At 41.0% G+C, this 25,131-nt stretch overlaps 1 protein-coding gene across 2 annotated transcripts; it reads left to right on the top strand.

Annotated features, from left to right (window-relative positions):
- The first annotated feature begins 7,857 nt into the window (after window positions 1–7,857).
- On the top strand, window positions 7,858–13,769 carry LOC144546481 (ATPase 8, plasma membrane-type-like). Of its 2 annotated transcripts, none has more exons than XM_078295032.1 (13): window positions 7,858–8,005; window positions 9,288–9,407; window positions 9,621–9,719; window positions 9,823–9,960; window positions 10,059–10,700; window positions 10,789–10,908; window positions 10,994–11,116; window positions 11,235–11,646; window positions 11,719–12,233; window positions 12,322–12,495; window positions 12,570–12,752; window positions 12,843–13,021; window positions 13,526–13,769. In XM_078295032.1, the coding sequence occupies exons 1-13, from the start codon at window positions 7,958–7,960 to the stop codon at window positions 13,620–13,622; spliced, it is 2,850 nt and encodes a 949-aa protein (XP_078151158.1). In that variant the 5' UTR covers window positions 7,858–7,957; the 3' UTR covers window positions 13,623–13,769. The 2 variants fall into 2 exon arrangements, with proteins under 2 accessions (XP_078151158.1, XP_078151159.1); XM_078295033.1 differs by having other exon boundaries at window positions 12,843–13,036; window positions 13,526–13,609.
- Window positions 13,770–25,131: the final 11,362 nt, after the last annotated feature.

The following is a 25,131-nucleotide window of genomic DNA, read 5'->3' on the forward strand; positions in this document are numbered from 1 at the left end:
TGTGTACAAAAGACAATATGTATATATGTTCCATGAATTGAAATCTTCTACCTTTTTTTGTTACTAACTAATATCAAATTATAATTGTAGTGTGGACCAAAGCAAAAATGTATGTGTATATGTATACTAATATTATTTGTTAGTTGGATATCACAAGTCTAAATATAACACTAATTAAGGACTTGACCTTTATTCAAAATAGTAGTTTAGAGCTACTAAAATAGAATGTGTATATATGTAGCTTTGTATATGTACATGTATGTATATGTGTGTGTGTGTGTGTGTGTGTGTGTGTGTGTGTGTGTGTGTGTGTGTACGTGTGTGTACGTGTACGTGTACGTGTACGTATATATATATGTATATGTATATGTCTATGTATATGTGTATATGTGTATGTGTATGTGTATGTGTATATTATACATATATTATAAAAATCATAATAAAAGCCAAGTCCTTATTAGTGTTATATTTAGACTTGTGATATCCAACTGACAAATAAAATCAAAGTTCACCAAAAAAAAAAAAAAAAAAATCAAAGTTATAAAAATTTACGACATCACTTCGTAAATATATCAAATATTTTATTTTTTGGCATACACTCTAAATAAGAAAACTTTTTTTTGACAAAATTATTCAAATCAAAATACTAACATCTCTAAAAAAAAAAAAAAAAAAAAGGCCATGGGGCGCCCCAGCCACAAGCGCTCCGCTTGTGTTTTGGGCCGCCCGTGGGCCTGGCGGTTGGGGCATTTTTAATAAAAAATTAAATGTAGGGTTATTTTTAAAATTTAGTTTTTTTTAAGGATATTATTAAAAATGGCCGGAATTTTTGTGATCACAATAAAAAATGGATTGACAAGAATTCAGTATAACATGTTTTAAAAAAATCCTAACTTGTACATCTATTTACTCCTTGTGCCATTCATTTAGGGTTACCAGCTTACCGCTTACCACATAAAAAGTAAAAGAAAAGAAAAAAAATAAAAGGAAGAAGAAAACAAAGGGTGTCACTGTCACCCATCCCAAGTCCATTTTATCAGAATAAAAACAAAGTTTATAACTCAGCCTAGAGATGGAACTACTAACGAAAGACAAACGGAAAAGAAAGAAGAAGAAGGTCAGAGAAGAAGGTCAAGGAAGAAGGTTAGGAGCGTCACTTCATAGTGGTCCGTACAAATCGCGCCAAATACCATCGATTTTGAGACGATTTTGCAGTGCGATTTCGCCTCTCTCAAATCGCGTCGATTGAATTCGACTCTCGCCTCTTCTTCGTTTCCGATCACGATTTTGTCATCAAATCCATTTCCATTTCCAATTCCTTCACACGCGAAGACCTTCCGATCAGAGGGTTAATTGTACTCGGTCAGGTAACCTGAGGGGATGTGAATTCCTCCCAAAATCCCCCACTCTAATCCTATTTTTATAAACTCAATTACAACAAAAACAGTCAATCCAGTCAATGCGTATTCCTTTCTCTTCTTATATTATCTCCTAAAATTTACACCAACGGGAGGCATCCAGTGAACTATATCTTTCCCTTCGTGATTTTCTAGATAATCGAGTCTCCTCTCTTTGTGCGCAATTTCTCCTCCTCTTATGCACGATCTCTGGCCGGAGCCTAACCGGTCCATTCCAACGAGTCTTCCTTTTCTGCTGCTCCTGTCAATGGTGGGACAACTTGTAGCTCATGGTTTGGAAAATCGGCCTAGTCAGAACGATATCGGTCATGTGCGAGCCGATAATCACTCGATTTTCTTGCCCTGCCGATTTTTGCACGAAAATTTATCACCAAGTTAGATTCTATCAAATTAGGATGAGCGGACCTAAATTTACAATCAATCTCTTGCATCCAAAGCAAAATTATGCAGTTTTAGTAGTTCAATAACCTCAATTTTGTATTTTTGAATGGACAGTCGAAAAAATTTGGAGTGGAAAACGATGCGCAAGGAAATCAAGGCATTAAAAACTTTAAATAGACGTGGTTTACATATATGGTACTGTTTTATTTTGAGGGTGTAACTTGATACATAGTGAACCATGTCCATATCATTTACTTTAGAGACGCAATGTGCTTTTCATCTTGATTCGCTATTGTATCAAATAAAATTTTTATTTGACATGGGTTAAGAATATAATGAAAACAAGTATTGATGGATAAAAATACTTGCTAACATCGATATAAATACTTTACCCGTGAATTCACACTTTCATGACGAGGTATGAATACTTGTAATATTTAATAATAATACTTTCACACGTCATTCAAGAAAAAAAAATATTGATAAAATATGTTTGATATAAACACTTGATACATGAACTATTTAATTTTGCATGACAAAGTATTAATACGTGCCATATAAAAACAAAATTAAAAATTCATAGAATCTATTAGGTACAAACACTTGACATATGAATTATTTATATTTGCATAATGATCTATAAATATTTGAAATACTTGATATTATTATTTTCAGACATCATCCAGTGTCATATGGAAATAAAATTTATAAAATATGTTAGGTATAAGCATTTCAGACATGAATTATTTACACTTGCATTACGAGGATAAATGCTTGCACAACAAGGTATGAATACTTGCTCGATGAGATATTAATACTTACACTACAATGTATTCACGATGAGGTACTCGAAAATATGTCATCATCGATCTCATTTGAAAGGAAAATTGCGTAGAAGACATCTGTGGCTTTGGCTTCGCAAATTTCCTCATAGATCGTAAAAAAAAATGAGTATGTCATGTGTTCAGCTTTTTCCCCAAAATACTTGCTATCTTAAGTTGGAATACTTGATATATTTGATGAAGCTATATTTGTGATGAAATTACGTAGGGTTTTAGGCATAGGTTTTGCATTGTTTTCTCACCTTTATGTTTAATTAAATAACTAATTGCTTACTATTGCCCGAATTTATGTTTTGATGCATGAACCATGTTTTGGGGCTGTTTTAACTTATATGGAGCAAAAATCGGGTCGATCGGAAAAGCACAGCATCGATTCCAAGTCTTTGTTACGGGCCATATGAGCCCATACCGATCCAAGCCCATTACGAACCAGGAGAGATCCAAATCCAGCAGCGACACTGTATTGATACGTCCGTATTACTTTATATGAATTGTAACCAGAGGTGCAAAGTTGTAAAGAACTGTACTACTCCAGCTGTATCCAGACCAGATCCATTGTACTCTAACTCATCTCCAGCACCACTAACTCCTATAAAAAGACTTATGGAGTGAAGAAGAAATTATCTTAGATCTACTTTTGTATTTTCTTTTATAGTTTAGTTGAGAGGAGTGTAAAGATGTTGTTCTGCGGCTAAGTATATTTTCTTAGGGCTAGGCTATGAACTTTGTTACTCATGATGCTTTGATATATATTTTGATTTGGTCATTGTTTAGTCTTTTGTCATTTGATTGTTTTTACGCCTTATATTCAATCTCTCTTGGTTTTCCTTGTTATTCTAGACTACCACTATGATAACCTTGTAGATCTAACAAAGTAAGAAGGAGAGTTGTGGAAGGAGGAAGAGAGCTAGAAGAACCTTAGAGATCCAATGGAGTTACAAGGTGAGTTGTGGAACGAGGAAGAGAACCAAAACAACCATGCAGGTAGAAATTTTTGGAACGATGATGAGGGCAGTTCCACAACAAATTTTGAAACAATCCCATGTCTTACATAAGGACTCTCCATCCCGCTGTTTGAAAGATTTATTTTCAATAATTATGGGTTTTTGCGAGAGGGAAGTACGTACTTTGAAATTTTTCGATAAAGATGCTACACAAATGCTCCCATGTTGTGATTGAATTTGTTCATAATGCAAATAAAACCAAACTCGGGCCTTATCCTTTAATGTCAAAGGAAAAAACCTAAGCCTAATTTCATTATCATCAACTTCATTTGTTGTAATTACATCACATATGCCAAGAAAGATTGAGATGTGTTCATGAGGATTTTCTTTTGGCAATCCACCAAATTTCTGTTGCGAAACCAAATTAATGTGAGCAGGTTTGATCTTAAAATTTTGGTTTGCAACTGTTGGCAGATTTATGCTTGGGTTGGGATGTAGTCTCGCAGAAGTTTGGATGTAGCCTACCAAATTAAGTATGGGCATATGTGATGCAAAAATTAGCAACAGAAATTTGCTAGGCTACATCCAAACTTCTGCGAGACTACATCCAAACTTGAGTTGGGATGTAGTCTAATACAAGCATAATTAAGTAGGCTTTGAGAACAAGAATTGGAGAGAGGAGGAAAAGAGGAGGTTGAGGGCTTATTTTTTCGCTTGACTAGCGAAGGAACACCCCCCCCCCCCCCCCCCCCACCCCCCCCCCCCACCCCCCCACATTGTATAACCTTATAATGTTTCATTTTTGTACATACAGTTTGTAAGTCACACTTGACTAATGCATAATAAACACTTGAGTATTACATCAATTAATTAGTAAATAACTTTCACTCATATATATGCTACTCGCAAAATTGAATCTTGCAGATTGGAATGTTTTTGGTAGGGGGTGCGAGTATACACCTTCTGATGATGATTAGTCTACTTAATTATGTTTCTATTTAGGAAAAGTAACTTCATTTTGGATTGTTATCAGTGATTTCTAGGGGGCCTTGTAATTAACTACTCTTTTATGATTTTAATGTGATTTATTAATTATATGATACAATTAGATGTTATTGGTTTTTGGTTTTTGGTTTTTGTCTATATATATTAACTTACTTTTCTAGTTTTATTTAATTTGTTGGTACATTTTATATGTTATAAATGGCTAGTTAATATATGGAGGTTAGCCTCTAATACGAGCATAATTAAAACATGTACATGTAAATTATTATCAACAGTTCAAAATTAGTAATAGATGACATAACTAAAATAACCAATACCTGCCAGATGCCAACTCTAGCAAAACGTATGGTGTAAGTGACTTTTGCCTTTGGTTGAACAACGCAAGCATTGAATGACCAACAACGTCAATACCTAACATCGTTTATAAGAAACGCTATCGGTTCATTATCAACATCTAAAGGCGTTACTCCATTAAACAATTTATTTAATGACTGAACAACTATTATTCCCATTTATCCATAACTTTAAACCGATAGCGTTACTACTTAACACCGTCGGTCGGATTGTTTGAACCAATGGCATAAAAGCTCAATGTCATCAAAACTGAGCAGATGACATATGTGTATACCTTCCCTTCCGGGGCAATGGCCGTTGGTTCGGAAACCGATGGCGGATTCATATTTGAACCAATGAAGAAGTATTTTTCTGTAGCAGTGTGCCCTCAAATAGATATCACGGAAGAACAAAATCATATAATTAATTGTTCTTCATATGGCGTTGAGAAAAACTTTTTACAAACAAATGAAACTATATTTTTATGAGAAAAAATATATATTACTGTGAAACATCAACTAATAAATAGTTTTGACTAACTTTGAAAAATAACTAATTTTATTGGTTTTCACACTCAAAATAACTCATGTACCAAAATACAAATAAAAACAGAAAATAACTACTTGGACCAAATAAATTACAAAACCATGAATATCTACAGAAATATATATAGGAACCATCTAATTATCTGGTCTAAGAACTACAAATGGATTTGGTAGGTACAAATTCATAAATTAAACATCTAATTTTGCTAAGAAAAAACCTTTATATTTTAACTACACAAAATTGATGAATATGGTTATGCAATTTTTTATTTTTTTTTCAAAATTATCATACCATTTGAAGGCAATCCCACATGAGGCGAGACATTTCGAGCTTGACAAGGTTATTTGAGGGTGATTGCCGCGCAAAAGGAGGTTGCTAAATGGGTGCTTAACCTCATGCACAATACGACTGGCCTCCACAATTTCATTGAACTCTGGATCTACATTCTAAATTCCACGTATTTTCAAATCCGCCTTTCCATCTTCCAAATGATCACACTCAATCAAAATGTTTGGCTTAGCATATCCAGTGATGAAAAGTGTACAAAGTGTGAGTAGCATTGTTTGTACTCCATCTAGAGAAAGTGATAGCCTTGATCCATCCCCATCCATTAATCTTGTTTATCTGGTATAGCATTAATACATATTTTTAATTCATTGCAATGGTTTTATCCATACTTATACAAGCATCTTCATGCATTTTACGAATTTACCAAGATAACTACTACCTCACTGTCTAGATCCAAAAAACTTGTTATATTGTAATCGTAGCATGATCACTTTAAACAAGTGCATGCTGCTCTAGCACTGTATCAACAGAATTATCAATGGACTGACTGCATGGAACTGATAAATCAATCCTTTTTTTTTTTCGATTCTGATATTATGTAGGTAAGGGAAAGAGAAGATTTACTTGGAAGTGCTGTAAATTATGAGATTTGCAAAGAGAATGCCAATGTGACATTCAGCTGGAAAAGATTGAGGCCTCCTCTTTGCGTGTGCAATTTCGGAGTGAGAGATGAATTGCTTGTCAAGAATGTATAATCTGTCTTGTCAGAACTTCATTGCCAAGTTCTTTGTAGTTGCAAATAGTTCATAATTATTATTAACAAACTTTGATATTAAATAGAGGTCAGCATGGAATTTTCTCTCCACCTAATTGATAAATATTGCAAGTTAAAATCACATTTTCTATATATATATATATTGAGTCAGACAAAATTTATAATTGTGACCGTAGTGACATAGTGTTTTTAGTTATGCCTTCTTATTTCATGCACATTTCTTGCACACGGGTCCCACGTAATCTCTCTGATTGCATGGTTTTTATTCTGGAGAACCTAATTAAAGAAGTAGGTTAGGTGCTCATGGTCTAGGTGTTGGTTCTCAAGATAACCAGGTTGGGTTAATTAGGTGCTCAAGAAGAAGGTTCAACCGCCACTGTGTATATGTTGTGCAGCCTCAATTTTTAACCGCCTCAGTATACCTAGAGGATAAGACAGTTGTTGTGTTTATTGATTATTGTATGTCTACAATTTAAATTAAGTACATTCGTGGTATATATGTATGTAAATAATGCAGTTTATATCATGAGATGTTACTATTAATTTATGTGTGAATGAATGAATTATATTTATGGTTAGCAAATATGGAGGCTAGCCCCAATATTAAAAGAAACTACTCACCAGTCAAGAACCGCTGCTAAATAATGTCTCAACAACAGCGGTTCAAAGGTATGAACCGCTGCTAAATAATGTGAACTGTGCCATCAATGCCGGTGCAAAAACCGTTGATGATAAATGTTTCTGTAGTAGTGATCTTTGTTGGGTCCTCTAAAAGAGAGCATTTTTAGAATGTTCAAAAAGTTCTAAGGCGTAGAAATGGACAATACCAGTTAATAAATACTTTATAATAACATACATTAGGGATATAAATCAAAGTACTTCTTGTAGAGTGTCATCCTAGAAATCAACTTATGGTGATAAAACAAGCTAAACATCTAACATTAGCAAACTTTGGGTTAAAAATGGAAAAAGAGCAATTTAATTATTTCAAAGGTGAAAGCCTCCATAGTTATATTGTAAGGCAAACTTTGAATCGCATTTGTCACTACTCCTAATTGCATGATTAAGTCTAAAACTTCGAAAAGTAATAATAAGTCCAATTTTAGTTAAATTTACCTTCATTCATCTGTCCAAGAGCCAATCATCAAAAACTGTCTCAAACAATATTTATTTAAGGTCAATTTAAAATAGAATAACAACTGAGCTGCTGTCAACCAGCGGTAGTGACTAATGTTTTCTATTTTTATCAAAAGTAGATAGACCAGAGACATGATTTCTGTAACAAGATATAAAGGGTGGGGTGGTTAGAAGCAAACAGGCCAGTCTCATTTAGTGTGGGGAGTTCTCTTTTCCTCACAACAAATCCTCGAAAGGAGGTAGGAGGAGAAGTGAGCGGCCTCTAAGTACAACACGACAGCAGGAGCAATGGCCACCATCTCCTTGGATGATATCAAAAATGAGACCGTTGATCTCGTAAGAACTCAATCTGTCGATCCTTCTTTTTTGAAATTTTTTTTCTTCAAATGCAGCATTAATCTCCATTACAAGAAACCCATGTTACAATCACAGTCATTAACATACATTCGTTGAATGCAAATAAAACATGTGATGTACAAAAATACTGTCGACCCACCCGACTAGTCTGACCTGTTTGACCCGACCCATATTTTACTGGGTTGAGATGTTACTGGGTCGGGTACGGGTTGGATTTTAACAAACTCGTTACTCTGGATCAGGTCATGGGTTTGCTCTTAATAACCCGTTTATACCCAGACCAGGCCTCAAATATTCTATCTACGTTTCTACCCAATCTGAGGTCGTCTCCTCAACGCCTCGATCTCCTTCGCTCGCGATGCCTTGGTCTCCTTTCCGCGCGGCGCACGCTCTCTCTCCCACGACGTCAGGATTTTATTTTGCAACCTCCTTCTAGTTTGATCATGTGCTTAACTGATTCTGATTGAATCATGCCAAGTCTTTCATCAATGATACTTTTTCTTATTTTGTGGATTATCGGTTTGTCAGGTTGAGGATTGAAATTTGATATTTTCATTTTGTCGTAATTGCCTTGTACCAGTAAACTTTAGTACCAGTACGTAACTTCTCATTTTTTTTCTGGGTAATTAAAGTATAGGGGAAATGAAATCATATAGTGATGTAAGATAATGTAAGCATCCAATACAACAAAGCTTATAAAATAGGAAAAAATTATTATTTTATTTGTACCAAGTGTTATATGCTAAATTATTTCTATTTTATTTGTGTTTGTCACTTTTATTTGTACTAGTTTTAATAAAAATAGTAAAAAGATATATAATAGATTTTCCATCAAAATTATAACCCGTTTAACCCGTCTAACCCGCATAACCCGTAATAACCCGTATATAAAAAAATAGATGGGTTGGGTTGGGTTATAGGTGGGTCAAGTAAAGAATTTTTTTAACCCAGTGTAATCGGGTTGGATTCAAATTTTAATAAAATATCATCGACCCAGCCGTTGTACACCCGTGTGTGAAAACACTATTTTTTCTATATCCAGAAATAAGTCCCTCATGAGTTTGAATGGTCTCAGGCTTTATTGATTCTCTTACTTTGGTAACTAATATTGCTCGGTATCACTAGTGGTCCCAAAACAAAGTGCGACTAAACTAAGGGGATCTCTGCATTGTGTGATCTGATGCAATCAAGCTTAAAAGATTGGAAATCCTAGTAGAAAAAATCATTTGAACCTTTCCTTTCTTATTTCTTATGTTATCAGGAGACAATTCCAGTGCATGAAGTGTTCATCCAGCTGAAATGCTCCAAGGAAGGGCTTTCTGTGGACGAGGCCGAAAGCCGTCTCCAAATTTTTGGCCCCAACAAGCTTGAGGAAAAGACGGTATAGTTTTTCAAATGACAGCAAAATTAGACATAGATACAATAATGCAACTAATTATGCATCCTTACAAGATAAAAGTTACAGAGGAAATAATGTTTCTTAATAATTACTACTATATATGAACTCATACAACATAAATACATGACAACCTGACAAGTGACAAGGGATATTTTGACAAATTAATGACACTATGTTCCTTTGCTGATATTATAGGAGAGCAAATTCCTCAAATTCTTGGGGTTTATGTGGAACCCTCTTTCATGGGTAATGGAGTTGGCCGCCATCATGGCTATTGTTTTGGCTAACGGAGGGGTACGTACATCCAAAATTTTTTTTTATTTTTTTTATTTTTAATATTTGTTTATCTTGTAAATGATGCTTATAAATCTTTTTTACAATACATACACAACAATAGGGGAAGCCTCCGGATTGGCAAGACTTCACTGGTGTCGTTGTTCTCCTCATTATCAACTCAACCATTAGTTTCATTGAGGAGAACAATGCCGGCAATGCTGCAGCAGCTCTCATGGCTGGTCTTGCCCCCAAAACAAAGGTAATACAACTATGCATTGATACAAGCTATATTGGGCATGGTTCCTCATTAAAAAAATATATATTTTGCTTATGCAAGAGCTTTTTAAAAATATATAGGTGCTTCGTGGCGAGAAGTGGTTGGAGCAGGATGCCGCCATTTTGGTGCCAGGTGACATTATCAGTGTCAAGTTGGGTGACATCATACCGGCTGATGCTCGTCTTCTAGAAGGTGATCCTCTGAAAATCGACCAATCCGCATTGACCGGTGAGTCTCTCCCAGTAACCAAGATGCCAGGTGACGAGGTCTTCTCTGGTTCCACTTGCAAACAAGGTGAGATCGAGGCCGTCGTTATAGCCACTGGGGTCCACACTTTCTTTGGCAAGGCTGCTCACTTGGTTGACTCAACCAACAATGTCGGTCACTTTCAAAAGGTCTTGACATCTATCGGAAACTTTTGTATTTGCACAATCGGTATTGGTATTGTGATTGAGATTATCGTGATGTTCGCCGTTCAAGCACGTGAATACCGAAGCGGAATTGACAACATCTTGGTGTTGCTCATTGGCGGTATCCCGATTGCCATGCCAACTGTGCTATCCGTGACCATGGCAATTGGGTCCCATCGTCTGTCACAGCAAGGTGCTATTACCAAGAGGATGACTGCCATTGAGGAAATGGCCGGTATGGATGTTCTTTGTAGTGATAAAACCGGTACTCTTACCCTTAACAAGCTCACAGTTGACAAGAACCTTATCGAGGTTTGTCAATAATCTCTCACTTCTAGTGTTTCACTTTCTAGCTAGATGTCCCTTTCTCTCTATCTCATTTAATTTTTGGCTTTGGTAGATATTCGAGAAAGGTGTAGACAAGGATGCTGTGGTGCTTTATGCTGCAAGAGCCTCAAGGGTCGAAAATCAAGATGCTATTGATGCATCAATTGTTAACATGTTGGCTGATCCCAAAGAGGTAACATAAGTTGGGAATTTGTATCATTAATTCAGTATATGTAAGTTTATTTTGTTTAACTATTATTTTACCATATATACTACAGGCACGTGCCGGAATTAAGGAGGTTCACTTCCTTCCATTCAATCCAGTCGAGAAGCGCACTGCCATAACCTACATCGACTCACATGGAAAATGGCATAGATCTAGCAAGGGTGCTCCTGAGCAGGTATACAATTATAAACTGCCATAACCATATCCATTTATAAACTGATTATTACTGTAGCTACCTCAATAGATTAGTTCCAAATAAATAAATCTACTACAAAATGATTTCCCCACTGTAGATCATCGATCTGTGCAACCTAAAAGAACATGACAGGAATCGTGTTCATGCGATGATTGACGGGTTTGCTGAACGTGGGCTCCGCTCTTTGGGAGTTGCCAGGCAAGAGGTGCCAGAGGCCAAGAAGGAAAGCGCCGGTTCCCCATGGGTTTTCATTGGCCTATTGCCGCTCTTCGACCCACCAAGGCACGACAGCGCTGAGACCATTACTCGTGCTCTCAACCTAGGTGTAAATGTCAAGATGATCACTGGAGATCAACTTGCCATTGCCAAGGAAACTGGTCGTCGGCTCGGTATGGGCACCAACATGTACCCATCATCTACACTTTTGGGAGATAATACAAGTGAGGTTGCCGGCTTGCCTATTGAGGAGCTCATTGAGAAGGCTGATGGATTTGCTGGGGTGTTCCCAGGTAAATAATTAAACCCATTTAATAACAACCATGTATTAATTCTAGCAAGCTAAACAAATATAACTAATGTAGAGCACAAGTATGAAATTGTAAAGAAGCTCCAAGAGAGAAAGCACATCTGCGGCATGACCGGTGATGGTGTCAATGATGCCCCGGCTCTAAAGAAGGCTGATATTGGTATTGCTGTGGCTGATGCCACCGATGCTGCCAGGTCAGCATCCGACATTGTACTCACTGAGCCCGGTCTCAGTGTCATTATCAGTGCAGTCTTGACAAGTCGTGCTATCTTCCAGCGCATGAAGAATTACACTATCTATGCTGTCTCCATCACTATCCGTATTGTGCTTGGATTTCTTTTGCTTGCTCTTATTTGGAAGTTTGACTTCTCACCATTCATGGTTCTAATCATTGCCGTCTTGAATGACGGTACCATCATGACTATTTCAAAGGATCGTGTCAAGCCGTCACCGCTGCCTGATTCCTGGAAGCTCAGAGAAATCTTTGCTACCGGTGTTGTGCTTGGGACTTACATGGCAATAATGACTGTGGTTTTCTTCTGGGCTGCACATGAAACTGATTTTTTCCCTGTAAGTACCCATTTGAAGCTATTCAATTATTGTCTTTGAAAACTAAATTCTGTAAGAACTTTCTAATTATTGCCCAAATTAACTTCAGAAAACCTTTGGTGTGAGACCAATTAACAACAACACTGAAGAGCTCATGTCAGCTGTATACCTCCAAGTGAGCATCATCAGTCAGGCACTCATTTTTGTCACCCGGTCAAGGAGCTTCTCTTACTTTGAACGCCCCGGTTTCTTCCTCGTCTTTGCCTTTTTAGTCGCTCAATTGGTGATTTTCTTAACCTTGTTCATCATATCATAATGAAAATATTTCCAATTGTGATTTATAAATTGCCTTTGTAGATTGCCACTGTACTTGCTGTCTACGCAAACTGGGGTTTTGCAAGGATCAGTGGAATCGGATGGGGATGGGCTGGCGTAATATGGATATACAGCATTGTAACCTACATCCCTCTTGACATCCTCAAGTTCATCATCCGCTACCTTCTCAGTGGCAAGGCTTGGAACAACGTCTTCGTTTCTCACGTAACTAATAACTACAACCCACCATCTGACAACCTTCAAATCAACTTTTGAAGAATATTTCATGCATGACTAAACTTTTGATGAATGCAGGTTGGACTCACAAACAAGAAGGATTATGGAAAGGGTGAGCGCCAAGCGCAGTGGGCTGTCGACCAGCGCACACTACACGGCCTCAGTACCAATGGTGGCGGTGCTCACTACAATGAAGCCAGCTATGCTGAGCTCTCTGAGATCGCAGAGCAGGCTAAGAGGCGTGCTGAAGTTGCCAGGTAACTATCAGTAAGGCACTGGATGATGGGGTCTTTGTTGGGTCTGGTTTAATTGGTTTTTCGGTTTGAATGGATCGGTTAGGTTGAATTTATTAATTACTTTGGTTTAGATTTTTTAAAACCGAACCTACCAAACTCTATATGGTTGTTATTCGGTTGGTTTGGTTATATTTTTGAAACCAAATGAAATTTTGTTTGATTACTTTAATTCAGTTATAACCAAACTGACCCAATGAGCACCCTACCGAAGGAATCATTACTGTTATATAGGGTAACTATCATCAGTTATCACAGTTATCATACTTCACCTGATCATGCATACATTTAGCATGACTCAAATTCTTGCAGAAAACATATATTATTTGAATCCTTTTCTTCATTTTACAATGTCAACTAGTCTAAACAGTGGTGCCCATATTTTATTTTTTATGTTTAGGAGTGATATGTGAAATTTATAAGAGTGAGAAATGATCTTTTTCATATTTGTATTGTAATTATATATAGGTTGAGGGAGCTTCATACAGTGAAGGGACATGTCGAGTCGATGGTTAAGCTCAAGGGTCTCGACATCGACACAATCAACAAGAACTATACCCTGTGATTAAACACAGCGTGCCAATGGAATGCATGGGGACATAGAGAGACGGTTTTTTCGATCTCTCGTCTTCTTAATTAAATTGTAATAGAATGCTATTTAGAAGAGACCAATTATGAGGAAGAACGAGATATTTTTATTGGGATTCAGATCTGTTTTTGCTTTCTTATATCCCCTTTTTGTATTAACTATTGATGTGTTTGGTTTCGATCTAGTATTATAATCTGGTTAATTGAGAAAATTGTTTAAAATTCTCAATCATCTTTTGTTCTAACACCTCAAAGATAAATTACTTGATACACAAAAATTTAAGATCGCCTTTTAACTACTTGTCTACAAGCAACCAAATAACTCATTGCAAAATGAGCCAAAGTGAAACGAGGTGATCATTGGGTCAGTTCAGTTAAAAACCAAATTAATAGTCAAACTAAAATTTTAATCGGTTAACAAAAATATAACCAAATTACCAAATTAAATTTGTCGACTGAATAAAAACCGATGCAAAATAACCAAATTAAATTTTGGTTTGTTTAATTGATCGGAAATAAGAGAGAGATAATTTTAAAAGATCAAAACTAATGCATGGATTTAAACCATATAGAGTTTGATCGATTTGGTTTTTTTCCGATTTTGAAAAACTTTAACCGAGCAAAATATAAAAAAGCAAAGTAATTCATGAAAATGATATTCTGAACTAAGGCGCATGCACCAGAATTAATTCATACTTGTAACACTCAATTATGGGACAACTTATATTGAGCCGATTGATCCTATGGTACAATAGAGGGAGGCTATGGTACTACGCAATGCGCTGATTGATCTGTACTATAGATTAATATCTTCATTTTCAAAGTTCAAATAGTTATTTAAACCATTCAAAACATAATTTTTTTATGAAAATATACTTGTAAATTGAATTTTACATTATTTTGTACTATTTTTTTAAATAGGTAGAACATTACTTAATATAAAAAATTTAGACCTTTAAAATTAGAGATTTTCCACTTGACTTATAAAAGGTGTAAAAAAAAGTTCTACAAAATCAGAAATATTAATCCATTATACATACCAATATGTGTTATGCATAGTACTATAGTCTCACACTCAAGATAATAAAGCACCTCACTGAAGGAATTTAGAAGAGGAGGAGAAGACAACAAAGAAAACTTGCATAATATTCTAGTCGGGACCCACAACTTCACATCTTTTCTTGTATCAGAATAAATTAAATTGTTTTTCTCCTCTTATTTCTTGTTTTATTAATTAAATTGTAGATGGTTAATCCGATGTTTTTAGTATATTTAATTTTGTTTCTGACTTTTCATCTATTATATATCAAATTGAAAGGAAAATCATTTCTTTTAGCTAAAATTATACAAGATTAAATCTATCTTCTCCTGTACCTTTCACCTCTGCCCTATTTTTGTCCACCAAACACGATTTGATATCAATTTTTTTTCCATTCCATTACGTCCAATATCAAAAGAAAGTGTAAGAAAACAAAGAAAAAGGAAAATTATAAAGAGAAAGGAAGAGACGCAAATAGAAAGAAAAGGAAAAAAAAGTATGTATGTATATATATATATATATATATATATATAGAGTTAGGCTGGGGTGCTATGGATAGCATAGTGGCCTCTATGCTACGGCTCAATATTCGAGTTTTCAAAATCCAAACGGTCGATCCGAACACACACACACACAACCACACACGCACACACCCACACACGCACACACCCACACACACGCACACAAACACGTTCGCACAAACACACACACGCACACCCACACCCACACCCACACGCACACACGCACACACCCGCACACACCCACCCACACACACTCCAACAGACAAGCACACCTGCACACACACCCACGTGCGCACGCACACGTACACACGCGCACACACGCACACACACGCACACGCACACCCATAAACACACCCACCCACACACACACACACACACCCGCACACCCGCACACCCCCACGCACAAACGCACACCCACACACACACACCCGCACACCCGCACACACCCACACACGCACACCCCCACACACACGCACGCACGCACACCCACACCCACACACACGCGCACACACGCACACACGCACACACGCACACACGCACACCCATTAACACACCCACCCACACACACGCACACACACACACACCCGCACACCCCCATGCACAAACGCACACCCACACACACACACACACGCACCCACACGCACACACACACACACGCCTCAAGATGGCAAGATATTAGGGCATATACAACTCTAATAAAACACTCTAATTTAAGGTGTTTGGAGCACTCTTGTAGCGTGTTTATATGGCAAGATAATAGGGCATTTACAACCCTAATACTAAAATCCAATTGAAGGTGTTTGGAGCACTCTAGTAGTGTCTCCATATGGCAAGATAGAAGGGCATTTACAACCCTAATACAGCACACAAATGAAGGTGGTTGGTGCACTCTAGTTGTGTCCCTAAATGGCATGATAACAGGGTATTTGGAACCCTAATAAAACACTCCAATTGAAGGTGTTTTGGAGCACCCTCATAGTGTCTCTATATGCCAAGATAATATGACATTTACAACAATAATAAAACACTTGTATTGAAGGTGTATGGAGCACTCCAGTAGTGCCTCCAGTTGGCAAGATAATAGGGCATTTAGAACTCTAATAAAAAACTCCAATTGAATGTGTTTGGAGCACTCTAGTAGTGTGTGTCTTTTTGAAAAGATATTAGGCTATTTAAAACCCTAATATAACACTCTCATTAAAGGTGTTTCGAGCACACTTGTAGTACAATCATTAGTATCTCGCGCACGCACAGCCACATACACACACACACACACACACACACACACACACATGCACGCACGCACGCACGCCTGCACACGCACACACGCACACACACACATGCACCCACGCGCACACACACGCACCCACCCACACATGCGCACACCCACGCACACTAGCACACACCCACACACGCACACCCGCACACGCACACACGCACACGCACACACACGCACACACGCACACACACACGCATACACGAACACACGCACAGACGAACACACACACACACAGAGGAACACACACACAGAGACAACCACACACGCACACACACCCACACGCAAACACACCCACGCACACCCAAGCACCCACGCATACACGCACACATGCGCACACCCACCCACACACACCCACCCACACACACACACCCACACAGAAACGCACACACACACACCAACAAACCCACACCCGCACACACACACACACGCACCCAGACACGCACACACCCGCAAACACACACGCACACGTACACACGCACCCACTCTCACACATGCACACACACGCACACACACGCACACATCCGCACACACCCTCACACACCCGCACACACACCCACACACATGCACACCCACACGCAAACACTCACACACGAACACGCACACACACACACACACACACACACACACGCACACACACATGCCCACACGCACACCCAGACGCACACACAATTGTAGTACAATCATTAGGATCGAGCGCGAGCGCGCACACACACACACGCACCCAGACACGCACCCACCCGTGAACACACACGCACACGTACACACGCACCCACTCTCACACATGCACACACACGCACACACACGCACACACCCGCACACACCCTCACACACCCGCAAACACACCCGCACACACGCACACCCACACGCAAACACTTACACACTCACACACACACACACACACACACGCACGCGCACACGCCCACACGCACACCCGGACGCACACACAATTGTAGTACAATCATTAGGATCGAGCGCGAGCGCGCACACACACACACACGCACCCAGACACGCACACACCCGCGAACACACACGCACACGTACACACGCACCCACTCTCACACATGCACACACACGCACACACACACACACACCCTCACACACCCGCAAACACACCAGCACACGCGCACAACCACACGCAAACACTCACACACGAACACGCACACACACACACACGCACGCGCACACGCCCACACGCACACCCACACGCACACACACTTGTAGTACAATCATTAGGATCGAGCGCAAGCGCGCACACACACACACGAACACGCACACACACACACACACGCACGGATGCACGCCCCGCACAGACACACTCACCCGCACACGCACACATGCACACGTGCCCACACACACACACACGCACAAACGAACACGCGCACACACGCACACATGCACACAGACGAACACACACACACACAACCACACACGCACACACACCCACACGCAAACACACCCACACAAACGCACACAAACACATTCGCACAAACACACACACGCACACACAAGCACACAAGCACACAAGCACACACACGCACACCCACATGCGCACACACACCCACCCGCACACACACACCCACCCGCACACACAAACACACCCACACACACTCCAACAGACACGCACACCCGCACACACACGCACACACACCCACACACACGCACACACACGCACACCCACGCACACACACACGAGCGCACACACACCCACGTGCACACGCCCACGTACACACGCGCACACACGCACACACACACACGCAGACCCATAAACACACCCACCCACACACACACGCACACACACACCCACCCACACACGCACACACACACCCACCCACACACGCACACCCGCACACCCCCACGCACAAACGCACACCCACACACACACACACGCACCCACACGCACACACACACATGCCTCCAGATGGCAAGATATTAGGGCATATACAACTCTAATAAAACACTCCAATTTAAGGTGTTTGGAGCACTCTTGTAGCGTGTTTATATGGCAAGATAATAGGGCATTTACAACCCTAATACTAAAATCCAATTGAAGGTGTTTGGAGCACTCTAGTAGTGTCTCCATATGACAAGATAGAAGGGCATTTACAACCCTAATACAACACACAAATGAAGGTGTTTGGTGCACTCTAGTTGTGTCCCTAAATGGCATGATAACAGGGTATTTGGAACCCTAATAAAACACTCCAATGTGTTTTGGAGCACCCTCATAGTGTCTCTATATGCCAACATAATATGGCATTTACAACAATAATAAAACACTCGTATTGAAGGTGTATGGAGCACTCTAGTAGTGCCTCCAGATAACAAGATAATAGGGCATTTAGAAATCTAATAAAAAACTCCAATTGAATGTGTTTGGAGCACTCTAGTAGTGTGTGTCTTTTTTGAAAGATAATAGGATATTTAAAACCCTAATATAACACTCTCATTAAAGGTGTTTTGAGCACACTTGTAGTACAATCATTAGGATCTCGCGCACGCGCGCACGCACGCGCAGCCACACACACACACACACACCCACACATACGCACGCACGCACGCCTGCACACGCACACACACACATGCACACACGCGCACACACCCGCACCCACGCACACACTCGCACACACATACGCACCCACCCACACACGCGCACACCCACGCACACACGCAGACACGAGCGCGCACACACACCCACACACACACTCACAAACGCACACACACGCACACAACCACACACGCACACACACGCGCACACCCAAACACACACACACACGCACACATGCACACAGACGAACACACACACACACAGACAACCACACACGCACACACACCCACACATACACACACCCACGCACACCCACACACACACACACACATACACACACACCAACACACACACGCACACCCGCACACACACGCGCGCGCACACCCACCCACACATACTCACACACGCACACACACGCACACCCACACACACAATCGCACACCCACAGGCACACACACGCATCCACACGCACCCACACGCACACACACGCACCCACACACACACACACTCACACACGCACAAACACGCACACACACCCACACACGCACACACACCCACGCCCGCACACCCACCCACACCCACACACACTCACACACGCACAAACACGCCCACACACCCACACACACGCACACACACACACACGCACGCCCACACGCACACCCACACACACCCACAGGCACACACATACACACGCACGCGCACTCGCCCACACACACACCCACACACACACACACACGCACACCCACACACACACACGCACACCCACACACACACACGCACACACACACACCCAAACAAACACACACCCACGCACGCACACACTCGCACACACACACGCCAAGATAATATGGCATTTTCAACCATAGTGTCTCTATATGCCAAGATAATATGGCATTTACAACGATAATAAGACACTCGAATTGAAGGTGTATGGAGCACTCTAGTAGTACCTCCAGATGGAAAGATAATAGGGCATTTACAACCATAATAAAACACTCGAATTGAAGGTCTATGGAGCACACTTGTAATGCCTCCAGATGGCAAGAAAATAGGGCATTTACAACTCTAATAAAACAGTCCAATTCAATGTGTTTGGAGCACCTTTGAAACCCTAATATAACACTCCAATTAAAGGTGTTTGGAGCACTCTTGTAGTGTCTCTAGAAGGCAAGATAATATGGCACTTACAACCTTAATAAAACACTCCAATTGAAGATATTTGGAGCACTCTAGTAGTGTCTCTATATGGAAAGATAATAGGGCTTTCACAACCCTAATACAATGCTCCAATTAAAGGTGTTTGGAGCACTCTTGTAGTGTCTCCAGATGGAAAGATCATAGAGCATTTATAACTCTAACAAAACACTCCAATTGAATGTGTTTGGAGCACCCATTAGTGTCTCTAAAAGGCAAGATAATACGGCATTTACAACCCTAATAAAACACACCAATTGAAGGTGTTTGGAGCACTCTAGTAGTGTTTCTATATGGCATGATAATTGGGCATTTACAATCCTAATACAACACTCCAATTGAAGGTGTTTGAAGCACTCTAGTATTGTCTCTATATGGCAAGATAACAGGACATTTGCAACCCTAATAAAACACTTCAATTGAAGGTGTTTTGGAGCACCCTTATAGTGTCAATATATGGCGAGATAATAAGGAATTTACAACCCTAATACAACACTCGAATTGAAGGTGTGTGAAACAGTCTCGTAATGTCTTCAGATTGCAAGATAATAGGGCATTTACAACCCTAATAAAACACTCCTATTGAATATGTTTGGAGCACTCTAGTAGTGCCTCCAGAGGGAATGATAATAGGGCATTTACAACCATAATAAAACACTCCAATTTAAGGTGTTTGGAGCACTCTAGTAGTGTTTTTATATGGTAAGATAACAGGGCATTTACAACCCTAGCACTACAATCCAATTGAAGGAGTTTGGAGCACTCTAGTAGTGTCCCTATATGGCAAGATAATAGGGCATTCACAACCCTAATAGAACACTCCAATTGAATGTGTTTGGAGCACTCTAGTAGTGTCTACTGAAGGCAAGATATTAGGGCATTCACAACCCTAATAAAACACTCTAGTGTGCGCGCATGTGTGGGTGTGTGCATGTGTGTGTGTGCGTGTGTGCGTGTGTGCGTGTGCGTGCGGGCGTGCGTGCGTGTGTGTGTGCGTGTGTGTGTATGGCTCCGTGTGCGTGTGCGTGCGTGTGTGTGTGAGTGTTATATTAGGGTTTTAAATGTCCTATTATCTTTCGAAAAAGACACACACTACTAGAGTGCTCCAAGCACATTCAATTAGAGTTTTTTATTAGAGTTCTAAATGCCCTATTATCTTGCTATCTGGACGCACTACTAGAGTACTTCATACACCTTCAATTCGAGTGTTTTATTATTGTTGTAAATGCCATATTATCTTGGCATATAGAGACACTATGAGGGTTATTAGGGTTCCAAATACCCTGTTGTCATGCCATTTAGGGACACAACTAGAGTGCACCAAAGTCCTTCATTTGTGTGTTGTATTAGGGTTGTAAATGCCCTTCTATCTTGCCATATGGAAACACTACTAGAGTGCTCCAAACACCTTCAATTGGATTTTAGTATTAGGGTTGTAAATGCCCTATTATCTTGCCATATAAACACGCTACAAGAGTGCTCCAAACACCTTAAATTGGAGTGTTTTATTAGAGTTGTAAATGCCCTTATCTGGAGGCGTGTGTGTGTGTGTTTGTGGGTGCGCGTGTGTGTGTGGGTGTGCGTTTGTGCTGGGGGTGTGCGGGTGTGCGTGTGTGTGCGTGTGTGTGCGTGTGTGTGCGTGTGTGCATCTGCGTGTGTGCGTGTATGCGTGTGTGTGGGTGTGCGTGTGTGCGTGGTGGTGGGTGTGTGTGTGCGTGTGGGCGTGTGTGCGTGTTTGTGGGTGGGTGTATTTATGGGTGAGCGTGTGTGTGTGTGCGTGTGTGCGCGTGTGTACGTGTGCGTGCGCACGTGGGTGTGTGTGCGCTTGTGTGTAGGTGCCTGTGTTTGCGTGTGTGTGCGTGTGTGCGTGTGTGTGCGGGTGTGCATGTCTGTTGGAGTGTGTGTGGGTGTGTGTGTGCGGGTGTGTGTGTGCGTGTGCGTGAGGGTGTGCGTGTGTGTACTTGTGTGCTTGTGTGTGCGTGTGTGTGTTTGTGCGAACGTGTTTGTGTGCGTGTTTGTGGGTGTGTGTGCGTGTGTGGTTGTGTGTGTGTGTGTGTTCGTCTCTGTGCATGTGTGCGTGTGTGCGCGTGTTCGTTTGTGCGTGTGTGTGTGTAGGTGCGCGTGTCCATGTGTGCGGGTGAGTGTGTGTGTGCGTGAGCGTGCATGCGTGCGTGGGTGTGTGTGTGCGTGTTCGTGTGTGTGTGTGTGCCTGCGTGCGTGTGTGTGTGCGCGCGCGCTCGATCCTAATGATTGTACTACAAGTGTGTGCGCGTGTGGGTGTGTGTGTGGGCATGTGCGCGTGCGTGTGGGTGTGTGTGTGTGTGCGTGCGTGTTCATGTGTGAGTGTGGGTGGGCGTGTGTGAGGGTGTGTGTGCGTGTGTGTGAGGGTGTCTGCGGGTGTGTGCGTGTGTGTGTGCGTTTGTGTGCGTGTGTGTGCATGTGTGTGCATGTGTGAGAGTGGGTGCCTGTGTACGTGTGTACGTGTGCGTGCGGGTTTGCGGGTTTGTGCGTGTCTGGGTGCGTGTGTGTGTGGGTGCGTGTGTGTGTGCGGGTGTGGGTGTGTGTGTGGGTGTGTGCGTTTGTTTGTGGGTGTGTGTGTGGGTGGGTGTGTGTGGGTGTGTGCATGTGTGCGTGTATGCGTGGGTTTGTGTGTGTGCGTGTGTGCGCGTGCGCGTCTGTGTGTTCGTGTGTGTGCTTGTGTGCGTGTGTTCGTGCGTGTGCGTTTGTGCGTGTGTGCGTGTGTGGGTGGGTGGGTGGGTGGGTGTGTCTGTGTGTGCATGAGTGTGGGTGTGTTTGTGGGTGTGTGTGCGCGCGAGTGTGTGCGTGTGCGTGTGTGTGTGGGTGGGTGTGTGTGGGTGGGCGGGCGCGTGTGTGCGTGGGTCTGTGTGTTCGTGTGGGTGCGTGTGCGTGTGTGCGCGCGGGGGTGTGTGTGTGTTCGTGTGTGTGCATGTGTGCGTGTGTGCGTGTGTCCGTGTGTGCATGTGTGTGCGTTTGTGTGCGTGTGTTTGTGCTTGTGCGTGCGTGCGCAGGTGTGTGTGTGTGCGGGTGTGTGCGGGTGTGTGCGGGTGTGTGCGGGTGTGCGTGCGTGCGTGTGTGCGTGCGTGCGTGCTTGTGTGTGTGTGTGTGTGGCTGCGTGTGTGTGCGCGCGCGATCCTAATGATTGTACTACAAGTGTGCTCCAAACACGTTTAATTAGAGTGTTATATTAGGGTTTCAAATGTCCTATTATCTTTCCAAAAAGACACACTACTAGAGTGCTCCAAACACATTCAATTGGAGTGTTTTATTAGAGTTCTAAATGCCATATTATCTTGCTATATGGAGGCACTATAGTAGTGCTCCATACACCTTCAATTTTAGTGTTTTATTATTGTTGTAAATGCCATATTATCTTGGCATATAGAGACACTATGAGGGTGCTTCAAAACATCTTCAATTGGAGTGTTTTATTAGGGTTCCAGATACCCTGTTATCATGCCATTTAGGGACACAACTAGAGTGCACCAAACACCTTCATTTGAGTGTTGTATTAGGGTTGTAAATGCCCTTCTATTTTGCCATATGGAAACACTACTAGAGTGCTCCAAACACCTTCAATTGGATTTTAGTATTAGGGTTGTAAATGCCCTATTATCTTGCCATATAAACACGCTATCGGAGTGCTCCAAACACCTTAAATTAGAGTGTTTTATTAGGGTTGTAAATGCCCTAATATCTTGCCATCTGGAGGCACTACTAGAGTGCTACATACACCTTCAATTCGAGTATTTTATTATGGTTGTAAATGCCCTATTATCTTGGCATATAGAGACACTATGAGGGTGCTCCAAAACACCTTCAATTAAAGTGTTTTATTACGGTTGCAAATGACGAATTATCTTGCTATTTGGAGACACAACTAGAGTGCTCCAAACACCTTCATTTGGAACAGTATTAGGGTTGTAAATACCCTTCTATCTTGCCATTTGGAGACACTACCACAGTGCTCCAAACAACTTCATTTGGATTTTAGTATTAGGGTTGTAAATGCCTTATTATCTTGCCATATAAACACACTACTGGAGTGCTCTAAACACCTTAAATTGGAGTGTCTTATTAGGGTTGTAAATGCCCTAATATCTTGCCTTCAGTAGACACTACTAGAGTGCTCCAAACACATTCAATTGGAGTGTTTTATTAGGGTTGTGAATGCCCTATTCTCTTGCCATATAGGGACACTACTAGAGTGCTCCAAACTCCTTCAATTGGATTGTAGTGCTAGGGTTGTAAATGCCCTATTATCTTACCGGAGTGCTCCAAACACTTTAAATTGGAGTGTTTTATTAGGGTTGTATATGCCCTATTGTCATTCCCTCTGGAGGCACTACTAGAGTGCTCCAAACATATTCAATAGGAGTGTTTTATTAGGGTTGTAAATGCCCTATTATCTTGCAATCTGAAGACATTTCGAGACTGTTTCACACACCTTCAATTCGAGTGTTGTATTAGGGTAAATTCCTTATTATCTCGCCATATATTGACACTATAAGGGTGCTCCAAAACACCTTCAATTGAAGTGTTTTATTAGGGTTGCAAATGTCCTGTTATCTTGCCATATAGAGACAATACTAGAGTGCTTCAAACACCTTCAATTGGAGTGTTGTATTAGGATTGTAAATGCCCAATTATCATGCCATATAGAAACACTACTAGAGTGCTCCAAACACCTTCAATTGGTGTGTTTTATTAGGGTTGTAAATGCCGTATTATCTTGCCTTTTAGAGACACTAATGGGTGCTCCAAACACATTCAATTGGAGTGTTTTGTTAGAGTTATAAATGCTCTATGATCTTTCCATCTGGAGACACTACAAGAGTGCTCCAAACACCTTTAATTGGAGCATTGTATTAGGGTTGTGAAAGCCCTATT

Source organism: Carex rostrata, chromosome 29 (genome assembly GCF_964058835.1).
Source record: "Carex rostrata chromosome 29, lpCarRost1.2, whole genome shotgun sequence".
Taxonomy (NCBI): Eukaryota; Viridiplantae; Streptophyta; class Magnoliopsida; order Poales; family Cyperaceae; genus Carex; species Carex rostrata.